Below are 20,483 nucleotides of genomic sequence, written 5' to 3'. Positions count from 1 at the left end.
TTAGTCTTCATCAGAAAATATCAAAAGCATCAGTACAGACCAGAAGGATTCAAAAAGTGTGAAAATGCAAAAAGATTCCAGACAAGGAGATTTGGATGAGACTGTGGTAGCAGGGAGCTTACCAGCCTCTCCCAGCACACCTCCATCCTCCAGAGCAGAGTTATCTCCCCTTGTCACATCAACCCCAAAACAGTCAAGAGAGTTTTCTAAAGAAAGCAATACCAAAAGCACAGAAAGAAAGGATAATGAACAGGCACAGGGATTGATAGGCTCCAGTATTTCTCAGTCAACAGAATCTGACAAAAGAGATGCCACAAAATTAGAAGGCAGTGCTACAAGCACTGGAGGGTCTGGGATACAGTCTATAAAAAATCTGTTATCTTTAGGTGCTAGACCTAAGTCGCCTAAAGTTAGTAGATGGGCAGCATTGAAAAAGCAGGAAACTTCCCAGAGTAGTAGGTCCTCTCTATGGCAGCATGTAGTGAATTCCTCCATCATTAATATTCATGATATAGGATCAGGGGTTGATGGAGCTCCAGCCCGAAAAGCTGAGCCCAAACCAAAACCTCTCTGGAAATTTAACAGACCTGCTGATGTGGGTAGTAGTAATGAAGTCGAAGCGGCTGAGAATGAGAGTGAAGCTGCAAATGCAGAAAGGAAAGGAGAAAGCAGAGAAAGTATTTCAGAGCCTTCATCACCTGAAATTCCACCAGAGAAAGAGCAAGCCATGGAAATGTCAGACATGGAAAAGTTATCAGAGGTTCTGACAGAAAAAGGAGATATAAAGGATATAGTAGGTGAGAGACCATCGACACAGCTTCCATCAGAAAAAGAGCTAGTAAGGAAAGCATCAGATAAAGAGAAATCATTGGAGGAGGTTTCCAAAGAGCTTGGGAATGCCAATGAAACACCTGAAATTTTTAAGGAAGCAATAGATAAAAATGAAAAAAATGATTATCTTAAGAACCCAGTGTTTATTTCCAATCAAGAAACAGAGCAAAGCAAAGAGGCAATCTTTGACCTGAATCAAGATGAGTCAAATGAGATATCATTTGAAGTGCCAGAGGCTCTAAAAACGTATATTGACCCTTTGTGCACCGAGTGGCAAGATCCAAACAACAGAAAAATGATTTATAAATTGGCAGTTCAGAAATACTATAGTGATACAGGTACTAAGTTTGAGAGTGCCGATGCTTGCCTCCTGAAACCTACAAAACAACTACTGAAAGCAACTTACTCTCGCAGAAGCAGTTTGAAAGGTGGAGCAATACCTGGTGATTTACTGAAAACCATGCTCAAAGAAAAGGCAGCAGTAGAGCTGGCAGACCGACGCCATTCTTGTAATGAGGAAACCTGGAAACAAAACAGACCAGAAACAGGTTATCTTAAGAGGAAGACAATGTCAGAAGATGGTGTTGGCCTGTCAGGCAGTGGGCTTGGCAACAAAGATGATTCACTGAAACGAAGTCATTTGGAAAAAGAAACTGCAGAGTTTAGCCATAGAACACCAGGCTATGGAGTCTATAGTTTTCATAACCTCTCTAGACTTGTTATTCCAGAAATGGAGGAAGATGAGGCCAACATTGCTATGTCTGTAAGAAGAAAGTCAGATTTAGACATTAGCTCTCATCATAATTGGAAACCTCCTAAACTTGCCCTTGAAGACTCTTTTAAAAGATCCCACAAATCCCTGCCAAGTGTAATAAAAAATAAAACAAAGCATTTTCTCAAAAAATATGATAATGAAAATGCAGAAAACCAGAAAATGATGGGAGAAAAAAATCCACCTGACAATTGTGATCAAGACTTGTCAAAAGAAACAATATCATCCAAATTACCCGAAGCATTAGAACAATGGAATTACCCTCAAAGAGAAAAGGAATCCACTGGTATAGAAAGCAGTTCTATAGCATCCTCGAAGGAACTCACTGTTTCTGAAAACCATGGAGAAGATTCTGATGTCGATCAACAAGTTCAACAAACAACTGTAGTAAAAGCGGACCTACCAGAGAGGAAAATGAGGTCAGTGACAGAAATTCAGAGAGAAGGATATGGAGAGGTAGACTTCAACTCTCCAACATTAGTCCTAGAGAACCTCAAGATTAACACTAGTACAGAAGGGGAAGACAATAAGGAAGCACTGGAAACTAAGAATCCAAACAATGAAAAGAAAGGACCCTCTGCATTGTTAATCAACAGTACAATGACAGAAGGCAGTAAGAGTCTTGGTATTTCACCAACTGCAGAACCAGAAAATGAGGAAGGAGTTGACACTACTGATGCTATTGACAATTCCCCAAAACTTGCCACAAAGAATCCTGATATTGAATCCATTAAATTGCTGCTTCAAACAACTCTTGATCAACAATCTGCTTTGCTTCAAAAGCAAAGCCTTGTGTCAGCAATTATATTACAGTCTTTACAAAAAGGAAATCTTAAGGAAGAAGATCTGAGTACTCTTGTGTCTCTCCATGAAGCAGGCGAAATAAACTTAGAAAAGTCAACCCCCAAAAATATAATGATGATTCAACCTAAAGAGGGAGAACCAAGCACCAAGATACAAAGCAGCAAAAAGTCATTGGATGGAAAGTTAGTTAATAGAGCACAGGGACATAAACACAAGGACCATTCATTGCCATCAGAAGTTTTAAAAAGGAAGCTTGAAAAAGTAATAAAAGAAAAGGTGCCACTGGACAAGACTGAAAGAACAGAGAGTCCAAATAGTTCCATTGATAAAGGGTATGAGAGTGGTGTTGATACCAGTGCTCATACAGAAAACAACACCTTAGATCAAGATCAGTTGGAAGAGAGAGAATCTAGGCGATTTTGTTTTGCCAACAGGGAGGAAACAGAGGAATGCAATAACACGAGGGATTTGATCAAAAGACTCAACCCAAGTTCTGTTTTAGTTGAATCAATCAGTGATGAGGAGTTAGAAGTGTTTACTCCCTCTAGTTCCTCTTTCAGCAAGTCTTACTCGGACAGAAAACTGCGAGGTTTCTCCCAAAGATCTAGCAGTCATCTTGATGACTGTGATGAAGAACTCATATCTTATTACAGCCATGAGGATTTCGATGTAAAGAAGAAAGTGTCTAGTCAGAGTAAGGATATTTATGAAATGGGAAGTAACATGCAGTTGTGCAACTTTCATGTGCAGCCATCAAACAATTCCCTTAAAGTTCAGGAAACTTCTCCTTTACCATACCACAAATATAAGACAGAATATACTGCAAGAGAGATCAACACAGAACCTGGTGCAATCATTTACAAACTGAACAACCCAAATACAGTTCCAGCCAAAGATGTGCGGTTCAAGGACAGTCCACTTTTCTTTAGGAACAGTGAGGGCTATTCGAGTGAGCCGAGTGATCCTGTGTCCTCTGTTGCTTCCTTCCCTCACATAGACAGCTTAGAGGTCACAGCCAACCAGAGCTATCAGGCATTGTCTGATGATGGGTCACAGGAGGAGTCTGAGGAGTTGATAAACCTCCCACCCAAAAGGGTGACCTCCATACGGGACTTTCTGAAGTTGCTGTACAGTAGAGATCCTGAGTTTATCAGGCAGTCTTTGAGCAGTGCTGACTGCGAGTACACCACCCTTAAACAGCTCCTGCATGCCTTCTACAGCCTCACCACTGATGGCTCAACCATTGATGTTGCAGAGGTACCTCTAAGACAGTGTCCTGTAGGGAAGTCAAAAACAGAACTAGTGCATATGAATCAGTGTCTCTTCACCATTTCTATTTTCCAATTTCATACTCTACTCAATGCACTTGTGTTCTCCTGTTTTGACATTCTGCTGCAAGACATCTTCTGTTTTCTTAGTTCTTTTGTTATTTGTGTTACAGTTGTCACTTCAAGAACTTCAACTTACATTAATTGTTGTCTTATTTCTAACTCATTCTTTTCAAACAACTGATATTTACCTTTTTGCATGGCATTCCAGTTTTACTTTCTTTTTATCTTGTCTGATATGAATTACATGCTTTTCATCATCTTTTAAATGAAAGATATTTTGTTAAGTCATTCAAGCTACATTTTACAAATTCATACATTCACTAAAACCAACTTTTACCTTTTCATCTGTATCTTTTCTTATTTTGCACCAATTGAGCACTTTTAGGGTATATATAAATTTTTAAAATCTAAGATGACTTTAACACTCTGTACATTTGTATCATTACCTCATATTTCAGGTCAAAAAATTTATTACTCTCAAAAAGTCCAATAAAGACAATGTTCTGATATACACATTAAAACCGCCACCAAAGATCAAATCAGGGGTAAGGTGAAACGGCTGCAGTGTGTGCTTCATCACATGACACCCTATCACCATGGCAACTACACTTTTATCCATTCACTTTTTGAAGTTTGAATCATTATTTTTTCATTTAATTTCACATTTTTGTCATGTGTATGTGCTGCTGTGTTATGGATTTCCCCTTATGAGAAATATGTTTGCTAATTTTAATTACCCATTGCAAAGTAATGTTTACCAATTGAATGTAATAAAATTTTTCAGCAAATACATAGAATGAGCATAATTTTAATCAATACATGTTGATTACTCTGATTAAATATTCTGATCAGGATTTTTGAAAATAATTTACAAAAATCTTTTGGAATAAAGTGTTAAAAGTTATTTTTCAATTGACTATCTGGTTGGTTAGATTATCTTCCTTTAAGCTTTTAGTTGAAAGCATAGTATTGACTAAGATTTCACTCTGTTACATTGTTTTAAGCAAGTATTTGGTCCGAGTGCTTATTGAATTATTTTTGGGATGTTTTCTTTTCCAATGTTTCACTGTTTATGTACACAAAGTTTGTTATTGAATTAATTATAGTCTGTCCCAAGGTATTGTTTTTGTCACATTTGGACAACTTTAATAAAATTAATATACACATATCTGTGAAAGAAGTGAATTGAAATTGATGCAAGGAAAAAAATCCAAGATATCTTCATTGATACATAATAATTTTTCACTCGAAAAAAAATCAAAGGAACAAAAACAGATTTCTGAAGGAGATTTTTAATGGGAAATGTTAGCATCTTTTTTTTCCATTTGTAAGACACTAGTAGTACCTTGCACAATTTTTCAACATTATCATCCGGGTACTTTTCAGTGCAAAATCCCCATATACTCCTTATTTTTAGCATTGTTTTGAAACATGTTAACTATAGTTTATGTAATTAAACAAAATGGGAATCAGTGATATATTGGGACAGAGTATAAATAAATTTTTGTTCTTATTTGACAGACTCGTAACTTTAACACGTTCATTGAACTATACAATATATGTAAAAGTCAATTTCTCTTTAACAATAAACTTGAGGTTAATTTTAAAATGAATTCTTTGTACAGGGGAGTTTATAAATGGAAGAAACAGTGTGTAGTTCATCATGTTCATTAAATCATTTTGATTTTTGTTCAGTCTCCAAGAAAGAGGAGTTTGCCCTCTGTCAGCCCTAGGAGTATGACCCCTGAGGCTCGAAGCTGGCTGATGGAAAAGGTCAGTGTTTCTCTGACAAATAAAAAATCACTTTGCTTAATCTTGATTGTATGAATGATTGTTGATGAAAATACTTGACTTATCTGTCAAATTATAGGAGGTCTTAGAAAACCAAACAAGAAAGTTACAAATGGAGGTATCCTCTCTCCACACCGAGAACAAGATCCTCAAAGAGAGGCTCAACAGAGCACAAGGTAATTGATTTACTCTATGGATTGATAAACCTGAAAAGATTCCCAGTGTAGATCCATTGTAATCATCATGTTTTGAATCTTCTGATTACCACTTCAGTAACAGTTGAAAATCTTGAAGAGAAACTTTCCAGCAATAGAGATGAGGTGGACAGCGTTTATCACACACTACAGCAACAACAAATGGAGGCCGAAAGGAAAGCCTCTGATGAAAAGTCAGAGGAACACTCTCATCTGCAGTCCCAGATAGAGAAACTGTACCAGGAGAACTACCAGCTAAAATCGGAGGTTAGTCCATACATATGAAGTCTGAAGGTTGTAGAGGAGTTACAGTAAACTGTTTAAAAACACAATATTGTAAAAGAGGACTTTATTTGTTCTGAACCTTATTTCAACTGGTTGATTAGGACCAACACTTTTGTACAACAGGTTAAAATCATGGTCTATTAAAGATCACGATTTGCAGATTGACCTAATGGACACATTTTACACCCGGATGAATCTACTGTAGTTTCATTAATATTCTTAGTCATCAATTTTGGGAGATAAAGTGAAAATCAGTTCCAAGGATGCATAAATCTCTGGCCAATGATCCATCCTATCAATACAACATATTATTATATATTGCACTCAATTGAACATTTGATTTGGTATAGGTACCCACTCAACAATGAAATCCATGAAAGCTGAATTCATTGAGCATTGTAAATTTCCACACATAGTGCAAAATTATTCACATGAGTTAATTTTCTGCTGTACAATAGTTTCAATGTTACATTCCATATCTTTTTATCTGTAGGTGTTAAAGTTTGAGAAACATTTAGATGCTGCTGAGAAAGCATCAAGCCAAATTAAACTGAGTGCAGAAAAAGCAAAAACATTGGAAGCATATAAAATGGAAGTTTTGACCCTGAGGGTAAGTTCTATAAGGAATAAGGAATCATTCTTTGAGTATTATGAGTTGATAATTTTGGTCGGGGTGTGATCAAATCCAATAAAGCCCAAAGGGCTTTATGATAGATTTGATCATGCCCTGACCGAAATTATCACCCATAATATTCAAAGAATGATTCCTTGTTACTTATATTATATAATTTTAAGCCATTGTACAATTAAATATTTAAATATGAATAAGCAAACCCTGCTGGTGCCTCAATTTGGCGTCATTTGTATTATGGGTTATATAGTACAAAATCGATACATAGTGTTATCACAGGCAAAGACACTGGAAAATGTAAATATATACAATTACATTTCCTTTGAAGAAAATATAATATTTATGTTTCTTAGAACTTTTAACACATTGTGGTGTTATTTTGTAGGAGGAAGTTGGAAAAGTAAAAGCTCTTTTAGAGCAGAGTGAAAATCACCTCCATGAAGAGGAAGTCAGAAGTAAGGGAATGAACCAGCAAGTTATAAAACTGACAGAAATGAAGAATCTTCTGCAGCAGCAACTAGACAGAGGAGGTGGTGGAACAGTGTCTGAAAAACAGGTAGGTACTCTCTCAATATAATGAGGTGAAGGTACTCACACAATATAACGAGGGGGTTGGAACAGTGTCTGATGATAAACAGGTAGGTCTACTCTGATAAATAATATAAATTGGATGATATATGTGTAAGCCCAAAGGTGAGCATGTATACTGGTAAGGATGACTTCAGAAACTTTGAGACTGTTTGTCATCAAGATGTACTCTCAAGTCTTAACCTCTGAAGATTACTCTTATAAATATTATTAATGTCATGTCATGAAAGTGCATTTGATATGGCAATCAGGAAACATAGTTATTATATGTTAGAAAAAATGTATGTTATGCAGTTTTGTGAAAAATATATTGGAAATGGAAAAATATATACGTTACATTCACTTTTAAACTTTCGTAGATGACAAATTATTGACTTTATGTGTTTCGTATGGTTTCTTAGTTTGAAATTATTACTAAACTTTGTATTTCTTATTTTCAAAAGGATATTTTGCTTTTTATCATTTTGCTGTATTGGAATAAAATTTTGAATAAAGGAAATATTTTTCTGATAATTTAAGGCCTATATAATACATATGTGTTGTTTTTTTTTACCTCTGCACTCACCATTTTCTGAACTTCATTTTCTTTAAACTTCCTTTGATCAATTTTCTCTCCCTTTCTTTGCACTCTCTGTCTCCCTCAATGCTACTTCCATCTCTTTCTCCTGCTGTCTGTGACCTTTGTGCACTAGATCAAGTCTCTAGAAAAGCGTCTGAAGATCACGGAGGAGCGCCTTCACCAGGAGCGGGCGGACCGCGCCAACAACCTGTCAGAGGTGGAGGACAAGCTGCTGACGGAGAACGCACGCCTACAGGTCAGACATCTATAAAACACTAGACATCTATATAATAAGACTCTGGACACTCATTAAACACTGGACACCTGTATATTAATAGGACAAAGGTCAGAGATAATACACCGGAGACTCATAACATACTGGACACCTATATGATAAGACAATGATTATTATAATATACTGGACACTAACGGTGGAATCATTAAAATTTGTGGGGGCCAATTTTTGTGGATTGCTGAAATTTTATAGGTTTGTGGGAATGAAATTTTGTGTATTTTCTTATACCCACAGAAGGGTGTGTGATATTTTATAACCCTATTTTATGAATTTGTGGAGGATGTTGATTTGTGGTTGAGAGGGACCCACGAATTCCACGAAATTTGAGCCACCACGAAATCTAATGATTCCACAGTATATGACACTGGGCACTCATGATATACTGGATAATTATTATACTCTGCACACAGTCACTTACAATATACTGGACACTCATGGTACTTTTGTACACTTTAAATACTCTGGACATTTATAAGACACTGGACACTTACATGTATAACATAAACGCCTGTAATACTTCCAGTCTGGATTTTAAAAAAATACAAAAAAGTATTTGATTAGATATAAGTGTAGTCATGTTTTTTAGTGCTTTTAGGAAATTATTCTTTTTCTTGTAAAACTTGTATTTGTGGGTCTTTTGTTTGCAGGCTGTAGAGAAGGAACTTAACAGACAGCTACAACGTGAAAAAGACAAAAACCGTAACCTTGACAATAAGGTCAAGGACACAAGAGAAGAAGTGGAAAGACTGCGATTAGCTCTTCCGTTTGATGAAACTACCTTGACCTCAGCTAAGTCTGAGGAGTATGATATTCCGTACAGTATACACAGCAACCAGAGGCACGAAAACAAAAAGGTGCCTTAGTTTGTTAGAATCTGTGCATTGGTGAATGGCTGCAGAGCTTATTTATGTTGTAACTAAATGTTGTATTTTTACAGTTATGTAAAATCTGACTTAATTTCTGACTTACAAATGTAAAAGCAGTACTGGTACTGTACCAGTTATCGGCTAAACTGAGGGTTCAGGTTTATACTCAGCTCACGTGACTATCCTATTGGAGATTTTTTTAATTCAGACATCTGTTTCAAATAAAGAAAAGAAGTATGCTGGAAAACTTTCTTGAATATGTTTTAAACATGAGCTTTAACAATCATTGTTTACCGCTGATTTACATCTTTGCACTTTCGGCTGTGGGGAAGTGACGTAATAAGTTAAAGATAGAATATGACCCCTTAGTGATACGTTATTATATCCCTTCTTTGATTTGACAAATAATATCAATACAAATAACATTTATAAACAAAAGGAATTCACTAAATTCCAAGAGATTCATGGCGCAGTTGAACACCTGATTGCACAATTATGTACCGGTATTGAATAGCGTACGATTTTGTGTATTACCGATGATGGTAAACGAATAATTTTATGAGTTTTGTGTATGTATAATAACCTAGAGGCTGACCCTGCAAGAGACATTGTTCAGTTTACACTTTGCAGAAGATAAAATCAACATGTACAGGGATTTTACTATGTTATTATGACGAAGCCGATAATTGCTACAGTGAATTGTAAAAACTCTGCAAATTCGGAGCATGCTAAAAAGCACAAAAACAATATTTTGGGGGTTCTAAATGATGATATAATCTAACCGATGGATAAATAAGGAGTTCACCATTTAAAGTATTCCAAGTTTTATTCAAATATATCAAAAAATAAGGCAACACGAAAAGAAAACGTAAAATTATAGCCAATAACTGGTACAGTGCCAGTATGGTTTTTCCTGTCCTTGAATATGACTTTATGTGAATGCATATGATGCATATTAATTTTAATTTAGTTTAAAGAAATATTTAAATGTAGTGTGACATGCATGGTTTCTTGATATCTTGATAAGTATATACTGTATAGAAATTACTTCAAATGCAATCACTCTTTGCATTTTGGGTGTAATTTGTTATTTTTCTTTACACGATAATTAGACTCCAGATTATAAATATGTCATGGGACAAGTAGAACAACAGTCTGGTCTTACCATTGGTCAAGAGAAAGAGGTTATATGTCACCTTTGGAGCTCAAGGGAAACAACTTATCAGCAATTACGTCATTTACAATACATTCTCCAGGATTTAAATCTCCCAGACAATGATTTTTCTGCTGGGCTGAAGGTGAAATCATTTATACACAAATTGGACTTCTATACTCTGCTAAATCTGTTTTCTAATTACCAACACCTTGTCTCTAACATCTATCTACTCAAACCTGGTAACAAGAAAACTCTTTTTTTCTCTGTTAAAGTGCTTTTATAAGCTGCATTAAAAATTGAACCTTAATTTAATTTTTTAAATAAAGCCAAAAGAATTTGATTACCCTCTGTTAACTTTCCTCTATATCAAATTGCGTATTTATTTTTTAAACCCTGATAATTGTAAAAAAAAGTTTTGTTTTAAGTGATTCAAATATGTTGGAAATGTGTAGTCTTTTGTATTATTAATGAAATCGGAATTTATTTCAAAAACTTTTTATTTGTGAATTGTATTTTTAATCGTACCATTTCTGAGAGTAAATATTTCCTTCTACAGAATAAGACTTAACCCCTCACAGTTGTGTCCCCACCCTGCATGTCAAGTATCTGACAGTTTGTTATGATGGTGCTGGGGGACTCTTTGGTTTCATCAATATTCACTGAACATCAATTTTCTTGTACATGTATATAGTTAAGTCAATTGATTAAATTAAGTTCTCTTTGAAGTAAGATCTATGACTACATGTATTATTACAAGGGCCTTTATCTATGAATTTACGTCTCCATGAAACTTTCAGTCTTACTAAATCCACAAGCGTTGATGTCCACTTATATTTATGAAACCACTGTCCATGTAGAAGTACTTACAGCTCTTTATCCTTGCTGCTTGTTTTCTTTTGTATATTGTGTGTGTGATAACTTTAGATTGTGCATGAGCTTCATACATGTAGCTTTATCATGTGAATTATTTTGTCTTTGCATCATATCATTGTATGCTGTAGTAGCCTAGCTTTTATCTACTCTGCTTTGCACTATGTGTTGTAGATTTGTGAATTCTAATATGCCATACTGGTTATCTTTTTACATCTGTTTGAAAATAATTACTTCATTACATGTTTATCTGTATTCTGAAACAGATCTTACAGGTAAAAATTTACCGATCATCAATGGTGAGGTCAAAAAGAGAAGGTTTATGGAATATTCATGGCAGTATTTGTCAATGAACCAACTCAGAAGCATACATATTTAAATTTCAAAGTATTTGATTAAAGAATTACTCATGTATTTCCTATGTACTAGTTGCTTACGAATTTCATGAATTAGTTTTCTCAATTTCCATTCAATTATGATCATCCATGAAATTTATGTAAAAACAGTAGGCTAATCTTAAATATGTGTAAAGCATGTATTAATGAAATTAATCTGAGATTATAATCCCTTGCCATGTTAATCGAATAATGTAAATGGCTTTTTTCTTGTAAAATAATTCAAGGAAACTATATTTAAAACTATCATAGTGAAAATAAGTGATGAATTATAGATCAGTAAGTTTCATTAATGATGTGAGTTTGCTGAAGAACAAGCCTTGAAGCTTTGATTTTATCCTTTTATCAACAGCAACTGAGGGACCTGAAAAGTCAGTATGAGACCAAGCTACAGCAGACAGAGGAGAAGCTTCGTGACTCCCAATCCCAGCTCGCTACATTTGAAACAACCTACAGAGAGTGTGTTTATACAGTCATAACCATGCCTTCTTTTTTGTTCTAAAAAAGAATGGTCAATTTTGAGTGAATTTTAATGATATATGATTAAAAATACATGTGCAGCTGTTGTGAATGATCATGCGTGTACCGGTACTATCATATTCATTGTATATATAGGTTGTTTGAGATTTGTCATTATTATTACTGTGTTTACAAGTGAGAAACAAATGTAGATATGTATTATTTAATTTCAGACAACTAAATACACTAGTCAAAGAGAGACATGATTCTTTTGCCCGTTTGAAGACAACAGAGGACTTGCTAGAGGCCCTCCGAGGGGAAAATGAAATCCTCAAGGCTGGTGTAGGAAGTAGTGTAAGCACCAAAAACTCAAATGCACAGAACAGTAAGTTCATTGTTTTAAAGCTAATTTGTAGAGTGAATGAATGGTCAACTAGATAAAAGATAAGATTGGTAGACTCATTCAAAAATAATTTTTTTTAATTAGTACTTTTTTCGTGACGGGGATTTTATATTGTACCTGTTATAAGATATGTGCAAGTGTTTCAAGCCCCTTTCGCAATTGGTGCACGAGCAGAAGCGACAAAATATTCATGCGACCAAAAAATTAGATATGAATCGTAAACTGTTGCCAAAATAATCGCATTTGAAAAAATTATTTGTACAAAATTCGCATGATCTAAGTGAGCGCTGTGCGATGTAAACGCATTAAATCTTACAATATATCTTGCGTCTATATGCGACTGTTGTACAAAGAAAGCGACTGTTGAAAGATAATGCGATAGGATCGCGCGAGAGACCAGGTGATCGGACGATTGAACATGCGCCAATGTGATTGGACGTGCGATCATTAGTTCCATGGTACGAATGCTCATGCAAGTCAAAGGGTGTATATATGCACAAAAATGTATGCAACGAATGCGAGAGCTCATGCAACATATGCGAGAGCTCGTTCAACGTATGAGAGAGCTAGTGCGAATCTAAAAAATTCCGATCACAAAAAGTTTGTGCGCCAATTGTGAAAGGGGCTTCACAATAAATTTATTTTACTCATTGAATACTGTAAGAGCTAAGAAAAATATGTGTACATGTACTAACTACCTTTATAGGGAATTGGCTCTAAGTAATCTTTGATATATTTTGCATGTACATTTGGGAAGATTTTCCCATTCTTTCACTATGTAAATGTTAACAATAGATATAACTGAGGGCAGCAACTGTTTCCACTTGTAGACAACACAGACGCCCTTCACTTAGAGATAAAGAATCTAGAGAACCAGCTGCACCGCCTGCAGACCAGGAACCAGGTTCTGGAGGGGGAGGTGCACACCCTGAGGGTACAGCTGGAGGGGAGGGAGAAAGCCCTGGAGGAGGCCCAGTCAGAGGCTGACCTTGCCAACCGTCGCCTTGACGACACAGACACTGTCCAACGGAAACAGGACAGGATTGACCAACTCCTAGCAGAGGTGAGAGGTCAAACTCGAAGATACATGTACAAAACTGACTTATGTAACCTAAATGGAATACCCTTTAATTTCATATAGATAGTGTAATGAAAAAACACTTTGAAACACTGTTTAAAAATATTTGACAGTGTTACCGGTCTTCATCAGTCGGTGTTTGTTGTTTATATATAGCAACACAATGTAGATAGTGCAATGCATATATTTTTGTTACAGAACCAAAACCATCTGACAGAAATAAGGATTCTCAGAGAGAAGAATGGCTATTTGACTGATGAGAAGAAGCGAAGTGATACTAATGTTGCAAACTGTCAGCGGGAGATAAATGTGTTAAAATCGCGTCAGAAAGAGGGTAAAGCTGGAGACTTGGCAGATAACAAGGTATGCATAGATGACAGATTCAAATGATAAAGAAATGTTAGAAAGTTACAGAGTGGGAGATTGAATTAACAACTGATGTTTGTAGTATGTGCAGTCATTACATGAGGAACTACAGCAGAAGGAGGTTCAGCTAAGTCGGTCAAATCGGGATTTACAGAGCCTTGAGAGTGAGTTACAGCAAACTCGGCATGCCATGTACAGTGAGCAGGCTCAGATCGCAAACCTACAGGCTCAGGTAGGACTCACATTATCACCAGTATACAGACATCTTTACTTGCCGAGGGTGTCTCATATAAAATTGACACTAAGATAAGTGGACACATCAGTCAATTGTGGAATCAAAACGTCTAAAATTGTAATTTAATCTTACAAAGAAAGTTAGATAGATTAGTGCTGTTGTTTTAATGGTTATTACATGTATATAGGTGGATAGTTTGAGGGATCAGTTGGAGCAGAAGAACTCCATTCTGGACACTGTAGGAGGAAGTGAGTCAGACTCACAATCTCATTACAACTCGCTGAAGGACACACTGGAATCTATGTCTCAAGAACTCAATCTGGTCCAAGCACAGGTTTGTAGGGGCTAGATACTTATCAGTATGAATCAAAAAGATTGTTAGGTATCTAATTGTACATGACTGTATATTACTTGACTGTATTACAGGTAATTGCTTGTTACTTATTGTAGAACAAGACTCTGCAGGCAGAAGTCAACCGCGAGAAAAGTCGATGTGAGATTCTTCAGGAGGAGATGTCTAGAACCAGTGTTCACTCAGAGCCCAGAGAGAGTTCTGACCTGGAGCTCCGGATCAAACAACTGGAGGAGGAGCAAGACAGGCTACAGGAACAACTCATAGTCAGTACTCAGCTTTTTATACTAGTGTTAGTGTTTTGAATTCTCTAATGTCTGGGAGTTATTAATGGAAATGCTTTCATGCTGTATTATTAATGTATAGGAAAATTCCAAGTCAAATGAGGAGCTGACACAGAATATGATTGACACCCAGTCGGAATCTCAGAAGCTGCAGCAGGAGATTAGCTCAGAACAAGCCAAGCTTCTCCACATGTCAGCACAGAAGGGGGAACTAGAGCAGCACTTGGAGGTAAGATTAAAGGGAATAAAAGTCTTTGTTGACAGTCATTTACCACATTTAGTAAATTCTTCTGAAGAAATCCATGTATTGTGAAGACATCAATAATCTTGTCAAATGATTCTTGTAGACGACATCTTAATGATAGAAATAATGTGTAAACAACAGTAATAAAAACATCCAATCATTTCTTGGTTTGAACAGGAAATAGCAGAGGAGCATGATGCTCTGATTCAGGAGAAGACCCAGAGTGAGGAGGACCTGGTGAAGCTGGAGAACAAGGTACAGGAGATGGTGCTAAAGTTTGAGACGGACAGCCAGCGCCAGCACAACAACTTCCAGACCCACTACGGCGACATTCCGCCCGAGTTCAGAAAGGTCAGTGACACATGTAGATCCATTGAAACAAGTGTAAAAAAGTGAAGGATGGAACTACTCATTGTTCTGATTTTCTGTTAGGGGTTCCACTGATTTATATACAGTATTCATAGTATATCTCATCAATAGAGACACTAAAACTTTGGCAGAATAGTTAATGAAAGCAATACTTGGTCCTTTTTTCACCAGTGCTCTTTTGTTTAAATGTAAAGTGATGCAGCTTAACTAGTATTTGTAGACAGATTTGAATAACTTTGAATACAAATTCGTTGACAGATGGCTGCTGAACTAGACTCCTTAAGGACACTTCTAGATGCCAAGACTGGAGAAATGGAAATGTTGCAAGACAAGTTGACGTAAGAATAAATAAAATACTTCAGCTGTTCTCTTTCCAGGATGTTTTGAATGTTAATATGTGAAAAGTATTCCTTTGCTGTATGTTTGGTATTAATTTTTCTTTCTTAGTCGGCAAAGCATGGAGACAGAATTCCTACAGCGACGTATAGAGCTACTACACAGCGAGAACCAGTGTAATCGTGAAGATATTGCGCGACTGACTGGTGAACTAGCCCACAAGGTAATCATTCTGTTATTCTTAGCCTGCTATTTATTAGCTGAAAATAATAGTCTATACATGTACATACATCAGTCATAATCTAAGTGAGTCAGTGTCCTTTGATCAGTGATGGGATTAAATTTACAGAAAAAACCCTTTATGTACTGTTTTAGATAACAGAGGCTAGTTCTTTGAAAGGAGTGAACCAGACATTGTCCCGGGAGCGGGTTAAGATTCAGCACCAGAGGGAGACAGATGAGAGGGAGAAGGCACTGGAGAGGTCACACAATGAGAAGTACAGAAAGGATGTGTCAGAGGTCATACACAAGGTAAATTCCCAAGGGGTGCTGAACAGACTATAATTTCATTGCTAAATCAGAAATTGACAATATATGTTACACATACAGGTCACAGTAATAAATTGCAGACTCATTACATACATTTATATTTTACATACTGATATGCATAATCATGTATGTAATAATGTAATGTATGAGATTATTCATAATGATTTCATGCATTAAAATGTATAATTGTAAAAGTGCATTTAAAAGTGTGATGTCATTAGCATTCAAATGAAAGCAATATGATATGCGTTCATTCTGTCCATTTTAGATTTTTATAGCTAGATAAATTTATCCACTGACTCATTTAGATACATATACAAAGATGTACATTATGTATTTCATCAACCGAAGCTACCATATACACATTAATATGTTTTTATCACTGGTCAAGGCCTTTCAGTGAATGTATTCTCAAATCTCAAAGGTTGGGGTAAGGTACATTGATATATTATGATGTAAACAAGGTTGTGAATGTGTCAATATTGGGATTTCAGTTAAAAGAGGAAAAGAAATTTTCCTCCAGAACTGACAAGGAGGAAGTGAGATTGACCAATCAGAGGCTCGATTTATTATCGTCAGAACACGAGAAAGTCCTCAATAGTCTGAACGTGGAGAAGCAGGCCACAGCACAGCTCCAAGTTGGTCTCAGTCCTGTGTGTTGTGTGCCTCTAGTCTAGCCTTGATTCCTAAATCCTTATTACACCAAACGTGCACTGAGTGGAGACATAATTATGCACATTATTCACTTTAATACTGTTTTTTATTTTAATAGCATGTTTGTGTTTTATGAAGCTTGATTTATTTTTGAGCAGCAATGAGATGTCAAAATAGATTTCTCTGAAACAACTTTTTGACAAGATATTATTGTGCACTGGGGCTTGTATTGCACATTAATTGGTTAAGAAATAGCTGTATCTAAACTAGACGGAAAGTTTAATAATGAAGCAACTGTTTGACCCATAGCATTAATTCATTAACAGTTTGTCTGTGGTATCATGCAGACTAGATTAAATATAATTTTTTATAGACTATAATTACATGCAAATCTTACATGGTAAAATTCCTTTAAAATGTGCACTTAATTTGTTTATTTATATCCTGTTGTTACAGTAATAGTGGAAAAAAGACTGAATAAAAAAAGTAGGCTCCTCCAAAGTTTAACTTATTCTGGCACTTAGTAATGATGAAAATACTTGAAACAAACTTCAATAGAGTCTTAAGTTTTATTCTTATGGTTTTGAAATATGAATATGCTTCATTAAAAATAGTATCTCAATATCGATCTAACATGACACAAGTTTAAGAAATATATTTCTTTGCACAGCTATTTATATTGTTGTATGTACTAGAATTTGGATTTGTAGTTTGCACTACAGTTTTTATCATAATGATTTGCAGTTTGTATTACAACTTTTATCATTATGATATAATTGCAGGCTGATGTGCAGAAATACCAGAGGGAGTGTGCAGAACTAAAAGAACAGCTTCAGACCATCACCATGGAGTTTGAAACAGCCAAAGCACAACTTTCAGCTCGTGATGAAACCATTGATAGTCTGAAGCAAGACAAGGGAGCATTCTACCAAGGTAAAGAATGGCTCCAAAAGTTTTACACACAGCTGAAAAATGACTCACAGCTGAAAAATGACTTCTTGCTTCTTTATGAGAATTTTTAAAGGTTTGATTGGAATATTTCAGAATATGACAGCATGTGTAGAAGACTTGCTGAAAAAGATGAGAAAATTGAGATGCTCCAGCAAAAGTATAACAAGTCTTTGGATACCATGAAACAGGAGTTTTCTCAGCAAAAGCTGAATCTGGAACAGGAACGCACTTCTGCAGAGAGTGACCTTGACAAAGCCAAGTAAGTCGCTGCCTCAAATCAGCCTTGAAAAAGCCAGCTCAACAGAGAGATCTAAACAAAGACCCTGTATATTTTAATAGTAGGGAGTGTTGGAATAATATATTATAATTAAGGTAAAAACTTAATTGAAGTACATGATTTTTTTGTGAAGGGAGAAGATTAATTTCTTAAATGAAGAAATAAAACAGAAGGATGCTCAGCTGGTTACATTTGGACGAGCATTACATGAACTTGAGGAAGCTTCAAAGTAAGACATACAAAATATAGATAAAATTAGATATTTATAAAATCACAGCACATACAACATATAAAGCATGTTTGTACATGTAGATTGCATCAGTGCATGTAAGAAATAGTTTAATGTTCTGATTCTCTCTGTACCATCTAGGAAGAAACATGAATTGGAGAACCAGGTGGAGATGTTGGAGTTTGACTGTAGCTCTGTCAAACAGCTGCTGCAGAATCACCAGAGAGAGATAGAGTCCCACCAAAGCACAATACACAGAATGCAGGTAAAGTAAAAAGTATACATCCTGGTCACATGGTAACACATGTATCAACAGTTTATTAAAAACACTATCTTTAATGAGTATGATGAAAAATTCATGTTGTGTTGACAGGAAATCCAGGCTAAACTCCAGGTGGAGAAAACCAGGCTGACAGACCAACTCAAGGAAGAGAAAGAGTCCTCCTCACGGGAAATACAGCACTTGAAGAAAACTTTATCAGACACCGAGTCGCACCATGAGGGCGAGAAAGCCTACCTCAAAGAAAATCTGTCTCAGGTAAGAGAAGACGGAAAAAAAAAATTTCTGTAGTAACTCATAGGTAATAAATTTTCCCTAAAAATGAATGAAATTTTTATCATAGTTTAAAGCCTTATCAGTAATGATCAGATCAGATTGTACAAAATTAAGACATGTATTTTATAAATCATTGTTCCATTCTTTGTTCAGACTCAGGCCAGGCTAAAGGCTGTGGAGACCAGTCTGGCATCAGCTGTGGAGGCGCGCGACAAATACCAGATGACCAATCGGATGCTGGAGCACTCCCTGGAGGAGAAGAAGTCCAAGCTCGAGGAGGAGAGCACCTGCTTCCGAGTCGCTGAGAAGAAATCGGAGACCCTGCAGAGTCAGCTGAATGACAGCCGCAGGGAGAGGGTAGGGTTATATTGACTTTTTATTTGTGTCTACTTGGTTCATTATTTATAGAGTAGTGTAACCTGTCTCATATTAACGACATCACATGCATTTAGGAAGTCACTAATGTGGTTGGTGGCAATGAATATGCGATTAAGTTTTCATTACATTCATATTAATAGAGTAAAGTTAAGGACTCGGACAACACTCTAATTTTAGTGCAGATTTTAAACTCAGTATATAACAGAGCAATTACTCCTAACCAACAAGGGCTTTCAGATTTAATAAATTTCTGTTTACAATAAATCTGTTCAATCTCTATTTCCCCTCTGACAGTTTCTTACGGAGGACAAACTGAACCAGTGTCAGACTAACCTAGTCAAGGTAGAGAAGGAGCTGAGGGCGGAGAGGGACCGTTGTCTGGAACTGGAGGAGAGGATTCAGGAGCTAGAGGCAGTGTCAGCCACCCAGCAGTCCGCAGTGAGGGCCAAGCAGGAACAGGTGGACGTTCTACAGGTCAGTGGTCACCAGAGGCAGATGGGGGGGGGGTGGGGGGGGGGGAAGTCATGAAGGGGGAGTCATTATAATCGGGTAGGGAGGTGTTGAATCAAGAAAGGACCAGAGAAATCAGGTTTGGTGATGTCAAATCAAAGAGGGATCAGAGAATTAAGGTAGGGAATCAATGAGAGAGAAGTCAGGTAGGGAGGTGTTTTCTCATTGGGGAATCAGAGAGTTCATTGTGTGTAGTTATATAAATAATCTTTCCTTCCAGAGTGAGATTGGAAAGTTAAGACAGATCATTGATGGCCAAAAGCAACAACTTGGTGGGAAACTTAAGAAGTCCGCCCAGGAGTTCAAACAACAGCTGTAAGTAAAAATGTACCAGACAAGTCACTCTGTCTGTTAGCTGATGATGTAGATTTGGTTTGTTTAAAACAATCTGATACAGTATGGCTATTGAACAATCTTGTTGTTAAGGTGTCAGGGTTATATTTTACAGAGACTTGGTAGAGATGGAAAAAGAGCAGCTATTAAAACAGAATCAGCAGTTAACATTTGATCTTGAGAAGGCAAGGGAAACAATCCAGTCTAAAAACAAGGAAATTCTTAAGGTTAGAGAAACATTTTACCCTGTATGCATTAATTTTATACATAGTCCTGTATTTGTCCATTCAATAGGATGATTATCTCCAAAGACTAAATGAATCATTGTTATGATATTTTATTTTTTACAGATTCAGGAAAATATTCTGAATTTAGAGGAGCAGATAAGAGAGAGGTCATCAAAGCTAAAGAAAATGGAGGATAACTTGAAAGTTGAGGAAGAGATCCAGTCTAAACTGGCTTCCAGGTACAAGATACTGTTGATTCCTTATCCTACACAAGTACTTAATTTCGCTATTCAACTCTTTTTCATCAAATCGCAAGAATAATAAA

The 20,483-nt window shown here is 36.3% G+C and overlaps 1 protein-coding gene across 7 annotated transcripts in view; it reads left to right on the top strand.

The window, feature by feature from the left end:
- Positions 1–20,483, top strand: part of LOC105344959 (early endosome antigen 1) — a 28,400-nt gene that overhangs the window by 5,537 nt on the left and 2,380 nt on the right. For 2 of the 7 annotated variants that reach the window (XM_066086725.1, XM_034467310.2), the window contains exons 5-36: positions 5–3,664; positions 5,434–5,511; positions 5,609–5,705; positions 5,803–5,990; positions 6,502–6,618; positions 7,025–7,195; positions 7,920–8,042; positions 8,729–8,935; positions 10,060–10,245; positions 11,721–11,827; positions 12,061–12,212; positions 13,061–13,293; positions 13,507–13,671; positions 13,757–13,906; positions 14,097–14,243; positions 14,360–14,527; positions 14,628–14,774; positions 14,967–15,140; positions 15,417–15,496; positions 15,606–15,717; positions 15,870–16,025; positions 16,538–16,681; positions 17,480–17,630; positions 17,742–17,907; positions 18,059–18,154; positions 18,296–18,419; positions 18,528–18,692; positions 18,864–19,067; positions 19,383–19,562; positions 19,819–19,913; positions 20,047–20,158; positions 20,282–20,397. In XM_066086725.1, the coding sequence (XP_065942797.1) occupies positions 5–3,664; positions 5,434–5,511; positions 5,609–5,705; positions 5,803–5,990; positions 6,502–6,618; positions 7,025–7,195; positions 7,920–8,042; positions 8,729–8,935; positions 10,060–10,245; positions 11,721–11,827; positions 12,061–12,212; positions 13,061–13,293; positions 13,507–13,671; positions 13,757–13,906; positions 14,097–14,243; positions 14,360–14,527; positions 14,628–14,774; positions 14,967–15,140; positions 15,417–15,496; positions 15,606–15,717; positions 15,870–16,025; positions 16,538–16,681; positions 17,480–17,630; positions 17,742–17,907; positions 18,059–18,154; positions 18,296–18,419; positions 18,528–18,692; positions 18,864–19,067; positions 19,383–19,562; positions 19,819–19,913; positions 20,047–20,158; positions 20,282–20,397 (8,171 nt within the window). Of the gene's footprint in view, positions 1–4; positions 3,665–4,196; positions 4,284–5,433; positions 5,512–5,608; positions 5,706–5,802; positions 5,991–6,501; positions 6,619–7,024; positions 7,196–7,919; positions 8,043–8,728; positions 8,936–10,059; positions 10,246–11,720; positions 11,828–12,060; positions 12,213–13,060; positions 13,294–13,506; positions 13,672–13,756; positions 13,907–14,096; positions 14,244–14,359; positions 14,528–14,627; positions 14,775–14,966; positions 15,141–15,416; positions 15,497–15,605; positions 15,718–15,869; positions 16,026–16,537; positions 16,682–17,479; positions 17,631–17,741; positions 17,908–18,058; positions 18,155–18,295; positions 18,420–18,527; positions 18,693–18,863; positions 19,068–19,382; positions 19,563–19,818; positions 19,914–20,046; positions 20,159–20,281; positions 20,398–20,483 lie in introns of all 7 variants that reach the window. The other 5 variants (XM_034467317.2, XM_034467315.2, XM_034467314.2 and 2 more) reach the window with 5 other exon arrangements.

This window comes from Magallana gigas, chromosome 6, assembly GCF_963853765.1.
Source record: "Magallana gigas chromosome 6, xbMagGiga1.1, whole genome shotgun sequence".
Taxonomy (NCBI): Eukaryota; Metazoa; Mollusca; class Bivalvia; order Ostreida; family Ostreidae; genus Magallana; species Magallana gigas.
The sequence above is the reverse complement of the archived record's forward strand: the minus strand, read 5'-3'. Positions and strand labels throughout refer to the sequence as shown.